The following is a 19,347-nucleotide window of genomic DNA, read 5'->3' as shown; positions in this document are numbered from 1 at the left end:
CAGTGTATTTGAAGTATAAATGTAAGTAGGATTTATTTGAATGCTGGACCACTTCAGATTGAAAGTATGTATGTTGCTGTTTTGCTAAAAGAACATGAGTGTTTCATTACTTTATTATTAACTATGTCGTCACTCAATTGATAGACTATTTACTCATTGTGACAAAGAATTAGAAAACTCTTCAGGGTTATTGTCAAACTAGATCAGTTTTTTGGACTTCAAAATTTGACCGTGCCTGAAAAATCCTCAGGACATAGTAAGTGAAACACTGCAACAGTCTAAAGTGACTAGTGGTGGACATAATAGCATATAAACAGGCATTGTGTGCCTGATTCTGATAATGTAGGCATGTAAAATGCAATGACCAGGATCGTGTGTGCAAATGCACCCAATTAACCTTTTACACATACAGTTATCTTATTATGTAAGTATAATTTATAAAAAGTAATGGGCCACAAGACTACAAATTTTAAAATGTTGCTAGAGTAGCCAAAAGATTAATTTAAGTATCTCTGTATCAGGGCATAAAGTACAGAGTTTTTGCACATTTGATCTTTTCCAAAGCAGCATCTAACATAGTGTTTTACTTCCAACATCTTCCTGTTATATCAGGTCTGGGGCCATCCTACATTTCCATCAAGGGTGACTACTGCGTTTTCTTTAGTTTATCCAGGAGATCAGAATAACATAATCTCCATTAACTTGATATCTCAAGTAACATCAAGATGCTATGTCATCTTGTCCCAAAATGAGCAGAGTATAATTCCTCTATTTTGAGGACAGGGAGGGAACTAAAATATAATTGATGCAAATTGGTAAGAGTTGATGAATGTCATTAATTATTTGTTTCAGAGTAACAGCCGTGTTAGTCTGTATTTGCAAAAAGAAAAGGAGTATTTGTGGCACCTTAGAGACTAACCAATTTATTTGAGCATAAACTTTCGTGAGCTACAGCTCACTTCATCGGATGCATACTGTGGAAAGTACAGAAGACATTTTTATACACACAAACCATGAAAAAATGGGTGATTATCACTACAAAAGGTTTTCTCTCCCCCCACCCCACTCTCCTGCTGGTAATAGCTTATGTAAAGTGATCACTCTCCTTACAATGTGTATGACAATCCAGTTGGGCCATTTCCAGCACAAATCCAGGTTTTCTCACACACCCCCCCCCCCACACACACACACAAACCCACTCTCCTGCTGGTAATAGCTTATCTAAAGTGACCACTCTCCTTACAATGTGTATGATAATCAAGGTGGGCCATTTCCAGCACAAATCCAGGGTTTAACAAGAACGTCGGGGGGGGGGGGGGGTAGGAAAAAACAAGGGGAAATAGGTTACCTTGCATAATGACTTAGCCACTCCCAGTCTCTATTCAAGCCTAAGTTAATTGTATCCAATTTGCAAATGAATTCCAATTCAACAGTTTCTCGCTGGAGTCTGGATTTGAAGTTTTTTTGTTGTAATATAGCAACTTTCATGTCTGTAATCGCGTGACCAGAGAGATTGAAGTGTTCTCCGACTGGTGCATTCTTACAACTACAATACCCACCTGCGGAAGTGAAGAAACAGATTGATAGAGCCAGAAGAGTTCCCAGAAGTCACCTACTACAGGACAGGCCTAACAAAGAAAATAACAGAACGCCACTAGCCGTCACCTTCAGCCCCCAACTAAAACCCCTCCGATGCGTTATTAAGGATCTACAACCTATCCTGAAGGATGACCCAACACTCTCACAAATCTTGGGAGACAGGCCAGTCCTTGCCTACAGACAGCCCCCCAACCTGAAGCAAATACTCACCACCAACCACATACCACACAACAGAACTACTAACCCAGGAACCTATCCTTGCAACAAAGCCCGTTGCCAACTGTGCCCACATATCTATTCAGGGGACGCCATCGCAGGGCCTAATAACATCAGCCACACCATCAGAGGCTTGTTCACCTGCACATCCACCAATGTGATATATGCCATCATGTGCCAGCAATGCCCCTCTGCCATGTACATTGGTCAAACTGGACAGTCTCTACATAAAAGAATAAATGGACACAAATCAGATGTCAAGAATTATAACATTCATAAACCAGTTGGAGAACACTTCAATCTCTCTGGTCACGCGATTACAGACATGAAAGTTGAGAGGAGAGTGGGTTTGTGTGTGTGTTTTGGAGGGAGGGGGGGTGGGGAGAAAACCTGGATTTGTGCTGGAAATGGCCCACCTTGATTATCATACACATTGTAAGGAGAGTGATCACTTTACATAAGCTATTACCAGCAGGAGAATGGGGTGGGGGAGAGAAAACCTTTTGTAGTGATAATCACCCATTTTTTCATGGTTTGTGTGTATAAAAACGTCTTCTGTACTTTCCACAGTATGCATCCGATGAAGTGAGCTGTAGCTCACGAAAGCTTATGCTCAAATAAATTGGTTAGTCTCTAAGGTGCCACATTAATTATTTGAAGATCAACATTATTTTTTTAACTTAAGAAAATCTTTCATTGTGTGGTGATTGCTTTGTAGTAACAATACTTAGTATCTTCATCTGTAGATCCTGAAGTGCTTTATAAAAGAGGGTCAGTGTAATTGTACCTCAGTTTCCCATCTGTAAAATGGTGATAGAAAAGTTAAGGGAAGGGTCTTGTAGCTACTGAATGGCAAAGCTGGGAAGAGAATCCAGAATTCCAGACTTTCAGTCTTGTGACCTGTCCAATGACCTATGTGGCCTCTAATTATCCTCAGTCCATCAAGGAAAAAAATCAATTTTTATTCTCTTCTAGCTCATTTGAGAACAGTTGATTGTGTGCAGTTGACAGTTATTCAGTGAAATATTTAGCTTTTTTTCCCTTTCAAAAAATGCGACCCAAAGGGAAATGCGTGTTTTCAGACAAGAGGAAAATGGCTTGTATTTCTTTCAGGGCTTGAAAAATTCACTTGCCTATGGTGAATTGGAAACTTTCCCAGGCAGGTGCCATCAACTTCTGCAGCATCCAAGCTTTAATTTTGTTAATTTTTGTTTTAAGTTGCTAGCCTTTCAAGTTACAAGGAAAACCTTCTGAACATGAAGTGATTATAAACCAGTGTTGTCCAAATGTGCAAGAAGACAGCTCTAGAATCTCTGCTGCAGCTGCTGCTCAGAGCTTTTTCAAGCTTTAAAGCAGAGTGAAAAGAGAACAGTCATGTCAGTTTTTATTGTTGGTCTTCAGAAGCACATGGAAAGTGCAAAAACATTACAAGAATTGGTTCAAGTTCAGCTTTCTGCTACTTGATAATTCATGAGCAGCAGCAGAGATCAATACTATTTATGAGTAGAAGAACTCAGAAACAGAGGCTTGGAGAGGGATGGAGAAGCAGACTCAGCGCATAAGTAGCAACCAGAAAGGTGTGCCGTAGCTGCGCCGCTGTAGTGTAGACATACCCTTAGTGTAAGATAAGAGACAACAGATGGATACAGACGAACAGGGGACTACAAGGAAACAATGAGACAATATTCGTCAACGTGATAGGAAGTTGTCTCCACTTGACAGCATCCCAATCGTTAAGTTTTTTTTGGCATCATGGCAGAGTGGAGGGTTTTGAACATGGATAATGAGGCAGCTTTATGGACATTTATGGGGAGCACCTCCCAAATGTGAGAGGCAACAAGGGAGAAAACATGAAGACGCTTGTTTAAAAATGTAACTAGATATTTGTAAAAAGAAAAGGAGTACTTGTGGCACCCTAGAGACTAACCAATATATTTGTAGACTGTCATGTGCCTTGTCCTCTTTTATATCTTTTAGTCACACTAATACATACTCGACTTGTTAAATCTTTCCTTATAAGTCAATCCATCCAACCTTTGTAGGTTTTCTTCCTCTTCTCTCCCTTAATTTGTCAATATCTTTCTGGTAATGAGATGCACAGAACTGAATGCAATACTCAATGTATTGCCAGAGCCATTTAAAAAAAAAAGAATGTCATCTCCCTCCTCTGTGATGATATGCCCAGTGCTTATGCAATCCAAAACTGTAATGGACATTGTTATTGCCATTTTGTATTGCAAATTCATATCTGATTTGCAATGCCATTTTCATCAGTATTTCTCTCTATGGCTCCCGGATTTTTGTCTGTTATTAAATCTGTGTTTTTGAGTTATTGAATTATTTTTCCTCTGAGATATTAACTTGCATTTTTCCAAGTTGAAGGTCTTTCCAATTTAGTATTTTCTTTGAATTTCACTAACATGTAGCTTACTTCTTTTAGATAATTAATGAAGATATTAAATAGGGCTGGTCTTATCCCTGCACAGTCCCCTTATAGAACACACCCACCCCTGTGGATGTTTTGGCTTTTATTTTTACCCTTAAAAAAACAAAAAGTATTTCAGCCAGTTTTCAGTCTACATGTGTTTCGATATCCAAACCAATTTCAATTAATTTTGAGAGTAAGATTATTGTAGAGATTAATTCAAATGTTTTTCTAATATTCAGCTACATTATGTCTGCTAATTTTGGACTTGATCATGAAGTTACTACAATCTCCGAGCAAAAGGAAATATATAAATGTGCTGTTCCAGGAGCAGACCACATTGAGTACATCTACACTTCAATAAAAAACCTGCGGCACCAAGTCTGAGCCCATGTCAGCTGGCTTGGGCTGTGCGACTATAAAATTGCAGTGTAGACATTTGAGCTTGCCCTAGCTCCAGCCTGAGCCCTAGCCCAAACATCTACACTGCAATTTTAAAGCCCCACAGCCAAAGCCCCACAAGTTCAAGTCAGCTGACCTGGGCAAGCCACGGCTGTGCCACGGTCTTCCATTGCAGTGTCGATGTACTTATTTTGACTCGGAGATTCTTTCCACCTTATGTCTTCTTTTTGTTCCCCTGCAAAGGAGCATGGAGTATCTGTGATCTTGCCCTTTTCAGTACTATTAGAGAAAACATTCAAGTTTGGCAAAATATATTTGTGATAAGCTTCTTATTGCTCTTCTAGTTTTTTGGGTGTGGGGGTTGCCACTTGCACTTGAGTTTAATAAAGCTTCCACAAAATCTTCTAAAAATCCTGGTATTTTTAAATAATGTGCACTTATGGTCGGAAACATTTTATACTGTGTTTCTTCCTACCTTGAAATGAGGACAGGCTACTAGAAATGATAGGTTTCAATTCTCCACATCTTCCCTTCTATCAAAAAAGTAATTGTTGATTAAAAAAATAAATTTGTAGCTTGGTGCAGTACTGTGAATCCTTTACATCTTCATTCTGCTATCTATATACCTTATTCAGCTGTGTTTGACTTACAAAACAATAAAAACAATTTAAAATAACCTACTGAAAGTTAGTTAGAACTGTTTTCCTGTTCCTTTAGTCATTGGAAATTTTATTTGTCACAAACCAATCTAACTATAATGAAGACCATTACAAACATGCCCAGTACTGGAATATGCTGTACTCTCTACTCAGCAAAATCTGCATCTCAATACATTGTGTTTCTACAGCTTTCAGTAGTGGATAACAATAGTGACCTATCCAAAGGTCTTCAGTGTTCATATTGAAAATACTTTTTTCTTTTTCAGGAGAATTTCATGGAGGTAATTAGAAATCAGGAGTTTTTATTATTGCCAGCTGCTGAAATTGCAAAGCTTTTGGCAAGTGACGATATGAATATTCCTAATGAAGAAACTATACTGAATGCACTGCTTACTTGGGTTCGACATGATTTGGAACAGAGAAGGAAAGAACTTAGTAAGCTGTTGGCTTACATTAGGCTGCCTCTGCTTGCTCCACAGGTAAATTATTACAAATATAAAACCATTTGCTCTTTCTTCCCATGGATAACATCAGTATTTTTTAGGGGACATACTTAATACTGTCTATGTGGAAGTTCCTCCAACTAGTAGTGATTTTGGTTTCTTAAAAATAGAGGTAAATAAATGAGTAAATAAATGTACAGAGTATCTGTGCATGATACGGTCAGTGTCTTTTCTGCAGTTGAATTGCAGTGTGCCACAATGTGAATCGGATATCAGTCAGGATTCCATAGTGAGGGAATTGTTAGAGGCAAAAGGCTTTAAATAATAACAATACCTAGGTTTCTTATAGTGCTTTTTGTCAGTAGATCTTAAAGCACTTTACAAGGGAGTATCATTAAATAAAGATCAGTCAGTATCATTAAATATATTTTTACATTTTACTTTAGTTTCAAATGCCTAATAAACTAGACAGCCAGCCTTTTACGTGCTTTTTCGCTAAACAACATTACCTTCTGCACCCTTTTTACATGCAGTTGGGGAAGATCTATGGTCAGTTTTGTATTTGAATGGATGAGAGTGCCACCTGCACTAGGCTCATTAAAATAACTGCTCTTATTGATTTCATTAATAATATTTAGCACTTTATATAATGTCAAAGGGCTTTACAGACTGAACACCTGCAACACCCCTGTAAAGTAGAGTAAGAATTATCTCCATTTTATAGATGGGAAAACTATGTCAAAGGCTCATAAAAGCCATATACAGTACAAGTAAAATTCACGAATCTACAGCTAGGAACTATGACCTTCTTCAATCTCTTAACGATTATCTTTAAAGCACTCGATCTTTGACCCCATTGTATTCACCCTGTGTCCTCTTTATGATCATTAGCTGGATTGGCTAGAAGGCATTTGCTTTTGATACTTACATTTGAGTACTCCGTAACCAGTGGCAGAACTTGCTCAGCTGTGAGTCCCTGAACTTGTAATTCACTTTCTTTAGAAACATATTAAGGTCAGAGTCCATTGACCTTCAGGAAATAATTCAAGGCTTACTTATTTTGTTCAGCATATGTTTAACTGTTTTTATATTGTTCTTGTCTTTTAATCCACTGTAATTGAAACATCTAGAGTCCTTGGAAATAGAACCTACAGAAATTAGTAAATAAATATAAAATCAAGAGAAATTGGGCCTGATCAGTACTAATTGGACAGTAAATGTTAAGGGAAAAACACCAAAACAATACTTGATTGCAACCACTATTGTGTGTCTCACTTTTCTTCCATCTTTTGCAGATGTATGCTGGCATTTATGATTCTACATTTCTATCACCTTTTTCATTTATTCCATTTTTTCAGATTCTTCAAAAAATAAAATTGATGTATTTTTAAAATGAATGTTAATCACACACAAATCAGGAAATTGAGTTAAATTGCAACAACAGCCTTAACTCTGACCCATGAGGGTGTGTTATAGTATGGTGTTTTGTTACATGATCACACAGCAATGGGCAATGTGACATAGCAAACACAGTAAAATATAATGAAACTGTTTCCAATTTTATGGTAGAAGGTTCAAAGCTGTTTGGAAGAAAGGAGACAGAAAATTGGAGGGCTCACTAAAAGCCATAATGTTATAAGTAGAGATGTGAGGACTTAAACTCACAAACTTAAAAAAATTATAGAGCATCTGAAGTAGGGGATTGCTCGATGGAGCTATGCCATCAATGATGAAGGCTTGTCCGAAATATCGCCTTGGGCATTATGCAAGGTGGACAGATCCAACATGAACCCTGAAAATGATGGCTAACACAGGCAGCAAAGATGCAGGACAGCAGCTGCACCTAGGTACCCTAGGCAAAGGAAGTCGCTGGGAAAGTCTCAATGGCTCAGGTCGCACAGCGTGAAGCCAGTATTGGTAGACTAGGAATAGGGTTGCGTTACTGCACCTCCGTCTCATCCCGGTGGGATGAGATATTTCTCAGGATAATCGTTGGCTCTTGTTTTTTTGACCACGAATAACCTAGTACTCAGCATCAGGGTTAAAGCCCCTGCCTTACTTTCAACTGTAGATGCCTTCTCGGTGCCATCTCCCCTCGGTGCAAACATGACGGGTTTGTGAAAAAGCTCCTCTGATGTCGGCAGGCACATCTGGAATACATTGTGACAATGCATCCAATTGTATCTGGGATCTCCAACAGTCCACCAAAATTGCAACTTGGAATGTTGCAACTCTTCACAGGCATGGTCATCAGGTCGCTGTCTCACGCGAAATGGACCATCTTGGTATATCAATCCGAGGATTAACAGAAACAAGGCTGATAGATCACGGACATCATGAGGTGGAAGATTCTTTCCTTCTGTATTCTGGCAGCCCCAACCATTTATATGGTGTAGCAGTACTACTGCAATACGAAGCCAAGTCCTTCCTGACAACCTGGATATCTGTCTCTCATCGTTTACTAACTGCACCTCTTAAACATCGACACTGTTACTTCACTGTCATAGTAATAGAGGAATCTGTTGACTCAGTTAAAGATCATTTCTACGATCAATTGGAACATCTAGTATGCACAGTCCTTCCACATGATGATCTTGTGATCTTGAGTGACCTAAATGCAGTGACTGGCTGCCTGCGAACTGGGTTTGAACAGGTCATTGGTCTTTGTGGTTCAGGCACACCCAATGATAACTCTTGCCGCTTGCTTACATTCTGAGCCTCCCAGAATCTTTCCATTCTTGGGTCATGGTTCAAGTGGCAACACATACACCAGATGTCATGGATCTCTCATGGTGGCGTCACTCAAAAGGAGTTGGACCACATTATGACATGTGATAGGCGTATCTTCACCTCCTGTAGAGTTTGTCATGGTGTGGAATGCACAGTGAACACAGATCATCATCTAGTGGTCACCTGTATGATGTTGATGCTCCAGCGAGCAGGTAAGCCCTCTGTGATGATGATGAAGTTTGACATCGACGCACTCATTGTGCCAGGTTTAGCCAACAGGTTTTATATTGATGTCAGCAACAGATTCTCGGCTCTAGCTAATCTGCCAGATGACATGGAGTTTGCCTGGTCCCTGTTCACTTCTACTGAGCAGACTATAGACTATGGCTATAGACATCCAGCAGGCTGACCATGGCTATCGAAGGAGGCCTTCCAGATAATTAAATTGAAGGCTACAGAGTGCCAGTGTGGTGATAAACACACTCATAATCAGCTGAAGCAAAAATTTTATACCCTGGCACTCCATGATTGTAAGGCATATTATAACTAAGTGGTGGATGATGTTGAATTTGGCTTAGTCAGGAGCAACTTGAAGCCAGCATTCCATGCCATTTGCAACTTCAGCAGTCAAGAGGTAGTCAGTACAAATGGTATCCTGAATGACAGCCACGGCCATCCATGTAAATCGAATGATGACATTCTCTCACGTTGGGTGGAACATTATCACAGTGTCTTGAACCATCTTCCAGCTGCCACTTGTTCAGAGCTGGATGATCTGGCAGTCACTGTGGTTTTGGATCCAGACATTTGTACTGATGCACCAACATTGAATGAAGTGAAGTGTGCCATCTCTAGACTGAAAAATGGACATGCAGTTGGTGCTGATGGCATCCCCTCAGAGCTGCTAAAATGTGCTATTGATCCTGTAGCAGAATCACTTCTGGCCATCTTTTGTCTGGGGTGGAGAACTGGAACCCTGCCAACCTCCTGGAAGGATGGTATTGTGATCTCACTCTATAAGGGCAAGGGACCGTGCAGTGAATGTAAGAGCTACAGGCTGGTCAACTTGCTTTCCGTTCCAGGGAAGGTGTTAGTGCATGTTTTGCTGGAATGCCTGCTCCTTTGCCACATCGGAACTGTCGTCCCCAACAGTCAGGCTTTGAGGAACAGGTCCACATTAGATGCCATTTTAGCCCTTCGCTTGTTGTCAGAGATACATTGTGAGTTCAGGAAGCCCCTGCACATAGCATGTGTTGATGTTAAGGCTGCATTTGATTCAGTAGACTGTATCTCGTTATGGAAGGCCTTAAAGGGCGTAGGTGTCTCTACTACTCTGCTGGACTTGATTAGAGAGCTGCATAATGGACCCGTTGCCCGTGTTTGTCTGGGGAACTGGATGTCAGCGTTTTTAAAATCAGTATCTGGTGTTAGGCAGGGCTGAGTTCTGGCCCCTGCACTCTTCTGTTGGTCAGGGGATTTCATAATGTAGCATTCCATCAGATTCATAGGTATTAAGATCGGAGATCTCTCGCTCACAGACCTTGACTACACTGATGATGATGATCTTTTAGTACGGAGCCTCCACAGGTTCGTGAGGCTCTCCAGCATATGGAGGAGGAGTCAGCTAAGATTTGTCTTTGACTATGAAGCATGGAGACCAAACTGCAAAATCTAGGACCAGGTCTACCTGCGAGTCCAATCTCTTTGAACAACGAAACTGTTGAATCAGTTTCTGGGTTTTATACTTGCTAGCTTCTCCAGCTCTCACACGGAGGTTCTCCATCGGATTGGCATCGCAGCGTCTGCCATGGGCCATTTACAATGGATATGTATGACGTAACAACATCTTAGTATGACAACCATTCTAGCTGTATCCTTCCCATACTGTTATACAACTGTGAAACATGGACACTATGCTGCGCAGACTGGACAAAGCTGGAGGCTTCCCACACAAAATGTCAACTTCGTATACTGGGCATAAAGTGGCATGACTTCATCTGTAATGCAGATGTTTGTGGTTGTTTGGGTCTACAGGCTACTGGGGCTATTGTCCGCAGGAGGTGCCTTACGCTTTTCAGACATGTTGCAAGGATACCACAGGTCGTTCCAGCGTATGCCGTTCTCCGGGTGGCTTGTAACATAAAATTACAATAAATAAAATTCTACCAATTGAGGAGTGGAGACCCCCTAATACATGGGGTTATCAAGTCTGTTCTGATGGTGGACTCTCAAGCCATCAAGCCTTTGCGGTTGCACAGGAGTGGACCAAATGGCTATCGCCGACTATCTGGCTAAGCATTGAAGATGAAGAATGTTATAGGACTGTAGAGCTAATGGCAGTAAAACTTGTAGTGGAACCTCTGTTTCATCAGTTTTATTTATAAAGATTTCTTTGAAGCTACCATTGTACATTCTGGCATCCCCGTTTATTGACAGAAGCAGCATCCTAGACATCTGGAAAATCTTGTTGCTGTTGCAAAGGCTTGTGACATGGTTGTTTGTTTTTATTTGTATTATGTATTTACCAGGTTCTGGGGCTAGTATCTGATCTTTGATCATATTCTGAAAAAGTTGATTAATCACATTCCTAACTGAGAGATTCAGCTTTCTTTTCTTCAGAAGCTCCTAGTACTTCAGAATTTTCTGTTTAAATTACTGCAAAAAAATTTGTTCCAAAGTATGCAAACATTATACCTTTTACTGAATCTGTTTTTCAGCTGTGCTTATAATGTTAAAGCACCATTTGTAACTGCTCAATTATAAATGTCTTTGAAATTTGGTGCAAGGATCTACATAAATAACCAAACCCCTCAGAAAACTGTAATTTATAATTAGGGCTTTTGTTTTTTGGGGTTTATTAATTGCATTTTTCAGGGTTTATTTTTAGCAATTTTTGCGTTTTTATGTAGATGTCAAAAATCAGGGTTTTTCAGGGCTTTCTCTTAGTATATACTGGAATGAGTAAGGTATATTATATTGTATAGTATAATATATATACTGTAATAAGTAATCTCTTTGTGATGTTCTCTAGAGCACTTTAACATAGTACTCTTTCGAACAGCACTACTTTAAAGCGCACTAGAGAACCTTTGGTGCACTCCAATAGGGTCTGCATGGACCAATTAATGAATAACACATAAGTGTGCTTTCGAAGTCATGCTCCCATAATCCATATTACTGCTCCATTTAGACAAGCCCTTAGATACAAGTAACTATTTCCTGTGTTTTGCAGATTTTTATTGGATACACGCAGATTTTTTTCTTTAACTTTGGTGGTTTTATCAGTGTTGGTCGGTTAAAACCTAAAATCAGAATTCATTATAATTAAATTATAATTATTATAATGCATTCTATTAAATTGTTAGCATTTGTAAAATATGTGAGTCAAGACAAAGGTTTCAGTGGGGAATATTTAATTTACAATGAATTGCAATACAGTGGACTTGGTCACAGAACAGAGTTTGGGTTTTTTTAGTCAAAAACAGCCTTAGACTGCTTATATTTTTAGTTATCATGGAATTATTTTCGTAGGTCCAAGCCTTAGAATCATAGAATATTAGGGTTGGAAGAGACCTCAGTAAGTCATCTAGTCCAATCCCCTGCTCAAAGCAGGACCAACACCAACTAAATCATCCCAGCCAGGGCTTTGTCAAGCCAGGCCTTAAAAACCTCTGAGGATGGAGATTCCACCACCTCCGTAGGTAACCTATTCCAGTGCTTCACCACCCTGCTAGTGAAATAGTGTTTCCTAATATCCAACCTAGACCTCCCCCACTGCAACTTGAGACCATTGCTTCTTGTTCTGTCATCTGCCACCACTGAGAACAGCCTAGCTCCATCCTCTTTGGAACTCCCCTTTAGGTAGTTAAAAGTTGCTATCAAATTCCCCCTCATTCTTCTCTTCTGCAGACTAAATAACCCCAGTTCCTTCGGCCTCTCCTTGTAAGTCATGTACCCAAGCCCCCTAATAATTTTTGTTGCCCTCCACTGGACTCTCTCCAATTTGTCCACCTCCTTTCTGTAGTGGGGGGGACCAAAACTGGATGCAGTACTCCAGGTGTGGCCTCACCAGTGCTGAATAGAGGGGAATAATCACTTCCCTTGATCTGCTGGCAATGCTCCTACTAATACAGCCCAATATGCCGTTGGCCTTCTTGGCAACAAGGGCACACTGCTGACTCATATCCAGCTTCTCATCCACTGTATTCCCCAGGTCCTTCTCTGCAGAACTGCTGCTTAGCCTGTCAGTCCCCAGCCTGTAGCGGTGCATGGGATTCTTCCTTCCTAAATGCAGGACTCTGCACATGTCCTTGTTGAACCTCATCAGATTTCTTTTGGCCCAATCCTCCAATTTGTCTAGGTCACTCTGGACCCTATCCCTACCCTCCAATTCATGCAATTCATCCCATCATCCAGATCATTAATAAAGATGTTGAACAAAACCAGCCCCTGGACCAACGCCTGGGGCACTCCACTTGAGTGGACTAGCTGCCAACTAGACATCAAGCCATTGATCACTACCCATTGAGCCCGACAGTCTAGCCAGCTTTCTATCCACTGTATAGTCCATTCATCCAATCCATACTACTTTAACTTGCTGGCAAGAATACTGAGGGAGACGGTATCAAAAGCTTTGCTAAAGTCAAGATATATCACATCCACCTCTTTTCCCCATATCCACAGAGCCAGTTATCTCCTCATAGAAGGCAATCAGGTTGGTCAGGCATGACTTGCCCTTGGTGAATCCATGCTGACTGTTCCTGATCACCTTACACTCCTCCAAGTGCTTCAAAATGGATTCCTTGAGGACCTGCTCCATGTTTTTGCTGGGGACTATAGTTCCCCGGGTTCTCTTTCTTCCCTTTTTTTAAATATGGGTGCTATATTTGCCTTTTTCCAATAGTCAGGGACCTCCCTGGATTGCCACGAATTTTCAAAGATAATGGCCAATGGCTCTGCAATCACATAAGCTAACTCCCTCAGCACCCTTGGATGTATTAGATCTGGACCCATAGACTTGTGCATGTCCAGCTTTTCTAAATAGTCCTTAACCTGTTCTTTCACCACTGAGGCCTGCTCACCTCCTCTCCATACTGTGTTGCCCAGTGCAGCAGTCTGGGAGCTGACTTTGTCTGTGAAGACTGAGGCAAAAAAAGCATTGAGTACTTCAGGTTTTTCCACATCATCTGTCACTATGTTGCCTTCCCCATTCAGTAAGGGTCCCACACTTTCCCTGACCACCTTCTTGTTGCTAACATACCTGTAGAAACCCTTCACATCCCTTGCTAGCTGCAACTCCAGTTGTGACTTAGCCTTCCTGATTACACCCCTGCATGCTATAGCAATATTTTTATACTCCTCCCTAGTTATCTGTCCAAATTTCCACTTCTTGTAAGCTTCCTTTTTGAGTTTAAGCTCACTGAAAATTTCACTATTAAGCCAAGCTGGTCGCCAGCCATATTTGCTATTCTTTCTGCACATCGGGATGGTTTGTTCCTGCGCCCTCAATAAGGCTTCTTTAAAATACAGCCAGCTCTCCTGGACTCCTTGTCCCCACATATTAGCCTCCCAGGGGATCCTGCCTATTAGTTCCCTAAGGAAGTCAAAGTCTGGCAAAATATGGACCCTGGACTTTAGAAAAGCAATCTCCTTTCTTCCTTTTGTCAAGATCCTGAACTCAACTATCTCATGGTCACTGCTGCCTAGGTTGCCATCCACTTCTACTTCCCCTACCAATTCTTCCCTGTTTGTAAGCAGCAGGTCAAGAGGATCATGGCTCCTAGTTGGTTCCTCCAGCACTTGTACCAGGAAGTTGTTCCCAACACTCTCCAAAAACTTCCTGGGTTGTCTGTGCATTGCTGTATTGCTCTCCCAACAGATGTCAGGGTGATTGAAGTCCCCCATTAGAACCAGGGCCTGTGATCTGGAAACTTCAGTTAGTTGTCTGAAGAAAGCCTCGTCTACCTCATCCTTCTGATCTGGTGGTCTACAGCACACGCCCACCACAACGTCACCCTGGTTGCTCTCGCCTCTAAACCCAAAGACACTCAACAGGCTTTTCTCTATTTCATACTGGAGCTCTGAGCAATCATACTGCTCTCTTACATACAATGCAACTCCTCTACCTTTCCTTCCTTCCTTTCTGAACAGTTTATACCCATCCATGACAGTGCTCCAGTCATGTAACTGCCCTACCAAGTTTCTGTTGTTCAAATCACATCATAGTTTCTTGATTGTGCCAGGACTTCCAATTCTTCCTGCTTGTTTCCCAGGCTTCTTGCGTTCATGTATATGTACCTAAGATAACTAGCTGATTGCCCTACTTTCTCAGTCTGAATCAGGAGGCTTCCCGTCTTGTACCCTCCTCCTTGTCGTTCCTTCCAGTATCCCATTTCCCCACTTACCTCTGGGCTTAGGTCACCATCCCCCAGCGAACCTGGTTTAATAAGCACTTCAATAATATATAAAGATAATAATCACGAGTTAACTGTGATTAATCAACAGCCCTAGTATACATGTCATTGTATAGACCTCTGCCTCCTTCCCACTTTGCCATTTCAGCCTCTAAGGTACTGTACTGAGGTACGGAGAGGAAAAGTGAATTTTCCAAGATCACAGAATAGGTCGTTTGCAGAGTCGGGAATAGAATGTACTTTGAAGTGTCCAACTTTTGCTGCAATGACTTTGACACCACCAGATTAGATATTTTGCTGTAATTATTGTGATTCTTGATACATATGGCCAGGGTTAAATCGAGTGGCAAATAGAATAAGTTGAACCTCATTCCTTCCCTTTTTCTATCTTTCTAAGTATATTTCAAAATATGAGTGTTCTGTAGATTGATTCATCTAATTTTACACTTATACTATTTGTGTGATCATTCTGATGAGTGTGTGTTGTAAACCAGACAGCAATATTTTTCAGACAAAATGTTCCATTATAATTTTTATTCTTTTAAACTTATTGCCGTTTACTTAGCACTTTAACATGTTTAATTTTATTTTTGCCAGTTTCTGGCAGACATGGAAAATAATGCCCTCTTTAAGGATGACATCGAATGTCAAAAACTCATTATGGAAGCAATGAAATACCATCTGTTGCCAGAGAGACGACCCATGTTACAAAGTCCTCGCACAAAGCCTAGAAAGTCTACTGTAGGAGTGTTGTTTGCAGTTGGAGGAATGGATGCAACAAAAGGTATTGGTTTACAAATATTAGTTGATGACAATGTGTATTGAAAATGAGTTGAATAGATTTTTGTAAAGATATATTTATTAGATATGTATGTAGGGTACAAATTAAAACATTCAAAGGCTATACATCATAAAGTACAAAATTCACAAATATTTACTGATGTTTTTTACTTCAGTAATAGACATATATAGCAATAAAAATAGTACATGTGTGCAGGAAGCTGAGTTATGGTTGTTGTTAACCTATAATGGGATCGCCTCAGTTCTGTTCATTTAAATGTTCAGTCAAATGAATGGAAAAGCACCTCTGTTCACATGAATGTTAAAAACTTAAGGAAATGATACATAAAAATGTTAATATTAATGCAGATTTGAATACAAACAAAAATAAGTGAAAGCTGCTACAGAATATTTAAGTCATACCCTTATTGACTATTAAAGCATTCTATGAAGGTGTCTCAGAATGGTATTTTTATGAGCTTTCATACTGTGTGATGATAACTAAACATTTTAGTGAGTTATGAATACCACGGGAATTAGAACACATTTTCATTCATTCTTAGTTTGTGTATTAATTTTAATGTTATATTAATACAGATTATACAAATGAGGTTAGTTGTATATCTATAGACTGTGAATGCATATATGTATGTGAACCTGACATTTTTTCACAGAACTTCAGATTTTGTTATGCTATGAGGTTAATCTTAATACTGAAATATAGTTCCGTCAGGTTCATTTTATGTCACTTCCTGAAATTTTAATGGTCCTTATAGGCTTAATCCAGCAAGGATGTTGAGCATTCTGGCTCTTGCCCTTCAAAGCATTTAATTTTTATGCATGCAATTAATCCCAGATTAATTCAAGAATACTACTTGCATGTTTAAAGTTAAGCATATGCTTAAGTGAATTTCAGGATCAAATGCAGAGGGCTCAGCACCTTGGAGGATCAACCCTTCTACTAGTAATTTAAATAGAACACTTACTGCAAATAACTGTTCTCTTTGACTATAACTTGTGTATATTACTGTTAAGGAGCTACAAGCATTGAAAAATATGAACTCCGTACCAACATGTGGACTCCTGTAGCAAATATGAACGGGAGAAGGTTACAGTTTGGTGTTGCAGTATTAGATGATAAGTTGTATGTTGTTGGTGGTAGAGATGGACTGAAAACATTGAATACTGTGGAGTGCTACAACCCCAAAACAAAAACTTGGAGTGTAATGCCACCTATGTCCACACATCGGCATGGCCTTGGTATGTATAACTTCATAATTTTTAAAATTCTAAACCTCTGATTGGTTAAGAGCAGTTAAAATCTCTCTTTAAAGCTCATTTGTTTTGATCTTGATACTAGTCTAAATCTGAACTCTAAAATCAGCTAAAATTAAAGTGACAAATTATTTTGATTGATTTGCACCTATTGAACCTATTTAATATTAGCAGCCAAAAGAGAATGTGATTTGTATTTATTTTAAAGGTGCATCTTTTTTGGTGGACATTTTGGTAGGGGTAATGGGAAAGTGATGCCCTTTGTTTTTCCAGGAAGCAGTTTTTCTCTGTTTTTTAGGGGTAGCTGTATTGGAAGGTCCTATGTATGCTGTAGGAGGGCATGACGGTTGGAGCTACCTGAATACAGTAGAAAGATGGGATCCACAGGCTCGTCAATGGAACTTTGTAGCCAGTATGTCAACTCCAAGGAGCACTGTTGGTGTAGCAGTATTAAATGGAAAGTAAGCAAAGGCATTTTCTTGAGAAATAATTTGGTCCAATTTTTGTTTACATTAATTTTTTTAATGTAGCTTTAGAAATGTTTTTAAGTGAATTTATTGCTCATGAAATATGTTAGTTGATAGCACTGGCAACTGAAGTCCTCTTCTTACAGGAAAAAGTACAGCATTGAATATGCAAGCTTCCCCACCACACCCCAATGTGCTTCAGTGCTATGAAGGGGGAGCCATCTCTAAGGCAAGCAAGCAATTCTGTCTCCTTATTTAATGAAGTCCTTGGGACCTTTGCTGAGGGCACCAGTTGGAGTTCTAGTTTCTGTTAGTGTTGAACCTATGTATTGATGAAAATTAACTTTTTTTAACTCTGCAAGTGGCAAAATAATCAAATTTGCCAAAACCAAACCTTAATACATACAGGTAATAGTTTCTTCTTCTTTGGCTTTTGTAGTTTAGAACTACATTTTCAAAACCATGACTTAATTAAAGCAAAATACTTCAAGTCACAGCATTATTTTTTGAAAAAAAAAGACATGTTCAAGTTCTCATGTTTTTAGAAGAATGAAAGCACAGAGTTTACTAAACCAACAAAGACTTGCACAAGTCCATATTTTTAGAAGTAGAAAAAGGCTTCTAAAATATATTGTGTTTTTATTTCTGCCACTTGTCCATGTCTGTAGTAAAGAATCCACATAACATCTATAGCTGTGCAGCACAGTTTTAGCCTATGCTATAGATGATGTAGATATTGGTGTAGAATAATCTATTTTAAAGACTATTAACTCCACTAGCACTAAAGAGAAATGTACCTATAAGACATGGGCTGAAAATCTCCCTAACTTTTTGCAGGTGAAATTGGTAATGGAAGATGATTTACTGAAGGTTCTAATGAAAACTCTGCAAAAACACACACATTTTTCACAGGTAGAAACAGAAAGAATTTAAGAAAGTGGTTAGTTTGTCCAATCATAAAGTCACTGGGAAGTCAACCTTGGCTCCCACTCAGAACATCAAGTTCACTGGGGCCCTGTTAGATTCCAGTACGTCAAAAATGTTTCTTCCGAACAACTGTTTTCAGACAATTTGCGACCTTTGCCTCAGTCTGCAGTCTCAGCCTTGCACGACAGTTCGGACAGTCTGAGGCTCTTGGGCCACATGTCTGTTATACACATGTGGTCCAGTTTGTGAAATTGCAGCTTCACCTCCTTCAAATCTGGTTCAGGACAGTTTACCGTCCCACTCTTCACACCCTAGACAGACTGGTTCATCTTCCTCCACTGGTCCTGAACTCTTTGCAGTGGTGGATGCGTCCAGAGAATGTTTGCCAAGGCATTCCCTTTGTCCAGCCTTTGCCAACCGGGTTGGTTGGGTTGGTGGGCGCACCTGGGGTCACTGAAAGTTCAGAGGCTATATTCGGAGCAGGAGGCCTCACTCCATATCAACATGCTAGAGCTTCAGACCATCTAGAATGCATGTCATGCTTTTTGGGATCATATTAGAAACTCAGTGGTTCACATATTGACAATACCACCACAATGTACTATGTGAACAAAGACGGGGGAGCACACCTCTGGTTGCTCTGCTTAGAGGTGATCAGTCTGGGGCAGTTCTGCATTGAGGAGAACATTTATTCGAAAAGCCATTCACTTGCCTGGGGTTCAGAATCATCTTGTGGATTCTCTCAATAGATATTTTTCTCTGAGTCATGAGTGGTCCCTGAAGACCAGTGTCCTCCAGGTCATCTTCACAGTTTTGGGCATCTCAGCGATTGACCCATTTGCTAAAAGGGACAATGCAAAATGTCATCTGTTCTGCTTTCAAGGGAGCTTCAGTCCAGGCTCCCTGTTGGATGTGTTCCACCTCAGCTGTCAGTTGGCTGTCTTGTGCGCCTTTCCCCTGATCTCGATCATCGCTCACATCATAAAGCTCAAGGCAGATTGAGCCAAGATC

At 40.1% G+C, this 19,347-nt stretch overlaps 1 protein-coding gene across 9 annotated transcripts in view; it reads left to right on the top strand.

Annotated features, from left to right (window-relative positions):
• KLHL5 (kelch like family member 5) overlaps positions 1 to 19,347 on the top strand; it is a 97,324-nt gene that overhangs the window by 65,811 nt on the left and 12,166 nt on the right. For all 9 annotated transcript variants that reach the window (XM_074951539.1, XM_074951535.1, XM_074951541.1 and 6 more), the window contains 4 exons: positions 5,568 to 5,780; positions 15,485 to 15,671; positions 16,703 to 16,927; positions 17,241 to 17,403. In XM_074951539.1, coding sequence (XP_074807640.1) covers positions 5,568 to 5,780; positions 15,485 to 15,671; positions 16,703 to 16,927; positions 17,241 to 17,403 — 788 coding nt within the window. The remainder of the gene's footprint in view (positions 1 to 5,567; positions 5,781 to 15,484; positions 15,672 to 16,702; positions 16,928 to 17,240; positions 17,404 to 19,347) is intronic.

Source organism: Natator depressus, chromosome 4 (assembly GCF_965152275.1).
Source record: "Natator depressus isolate rNatDep1 chromosome 4, rNatDep2.hap1, whole genome shotgun sequence".
Classification (NCBI taxonomy): Eukaryota; Metazoa; Chordata; order Testudines; family Cheloniidae; genus Natator; species Natator depressus.
Note: the sequence above shows the minus strand (reverse complement) of the source record. Positions and strands in the feature narration are given on the sequence as shown.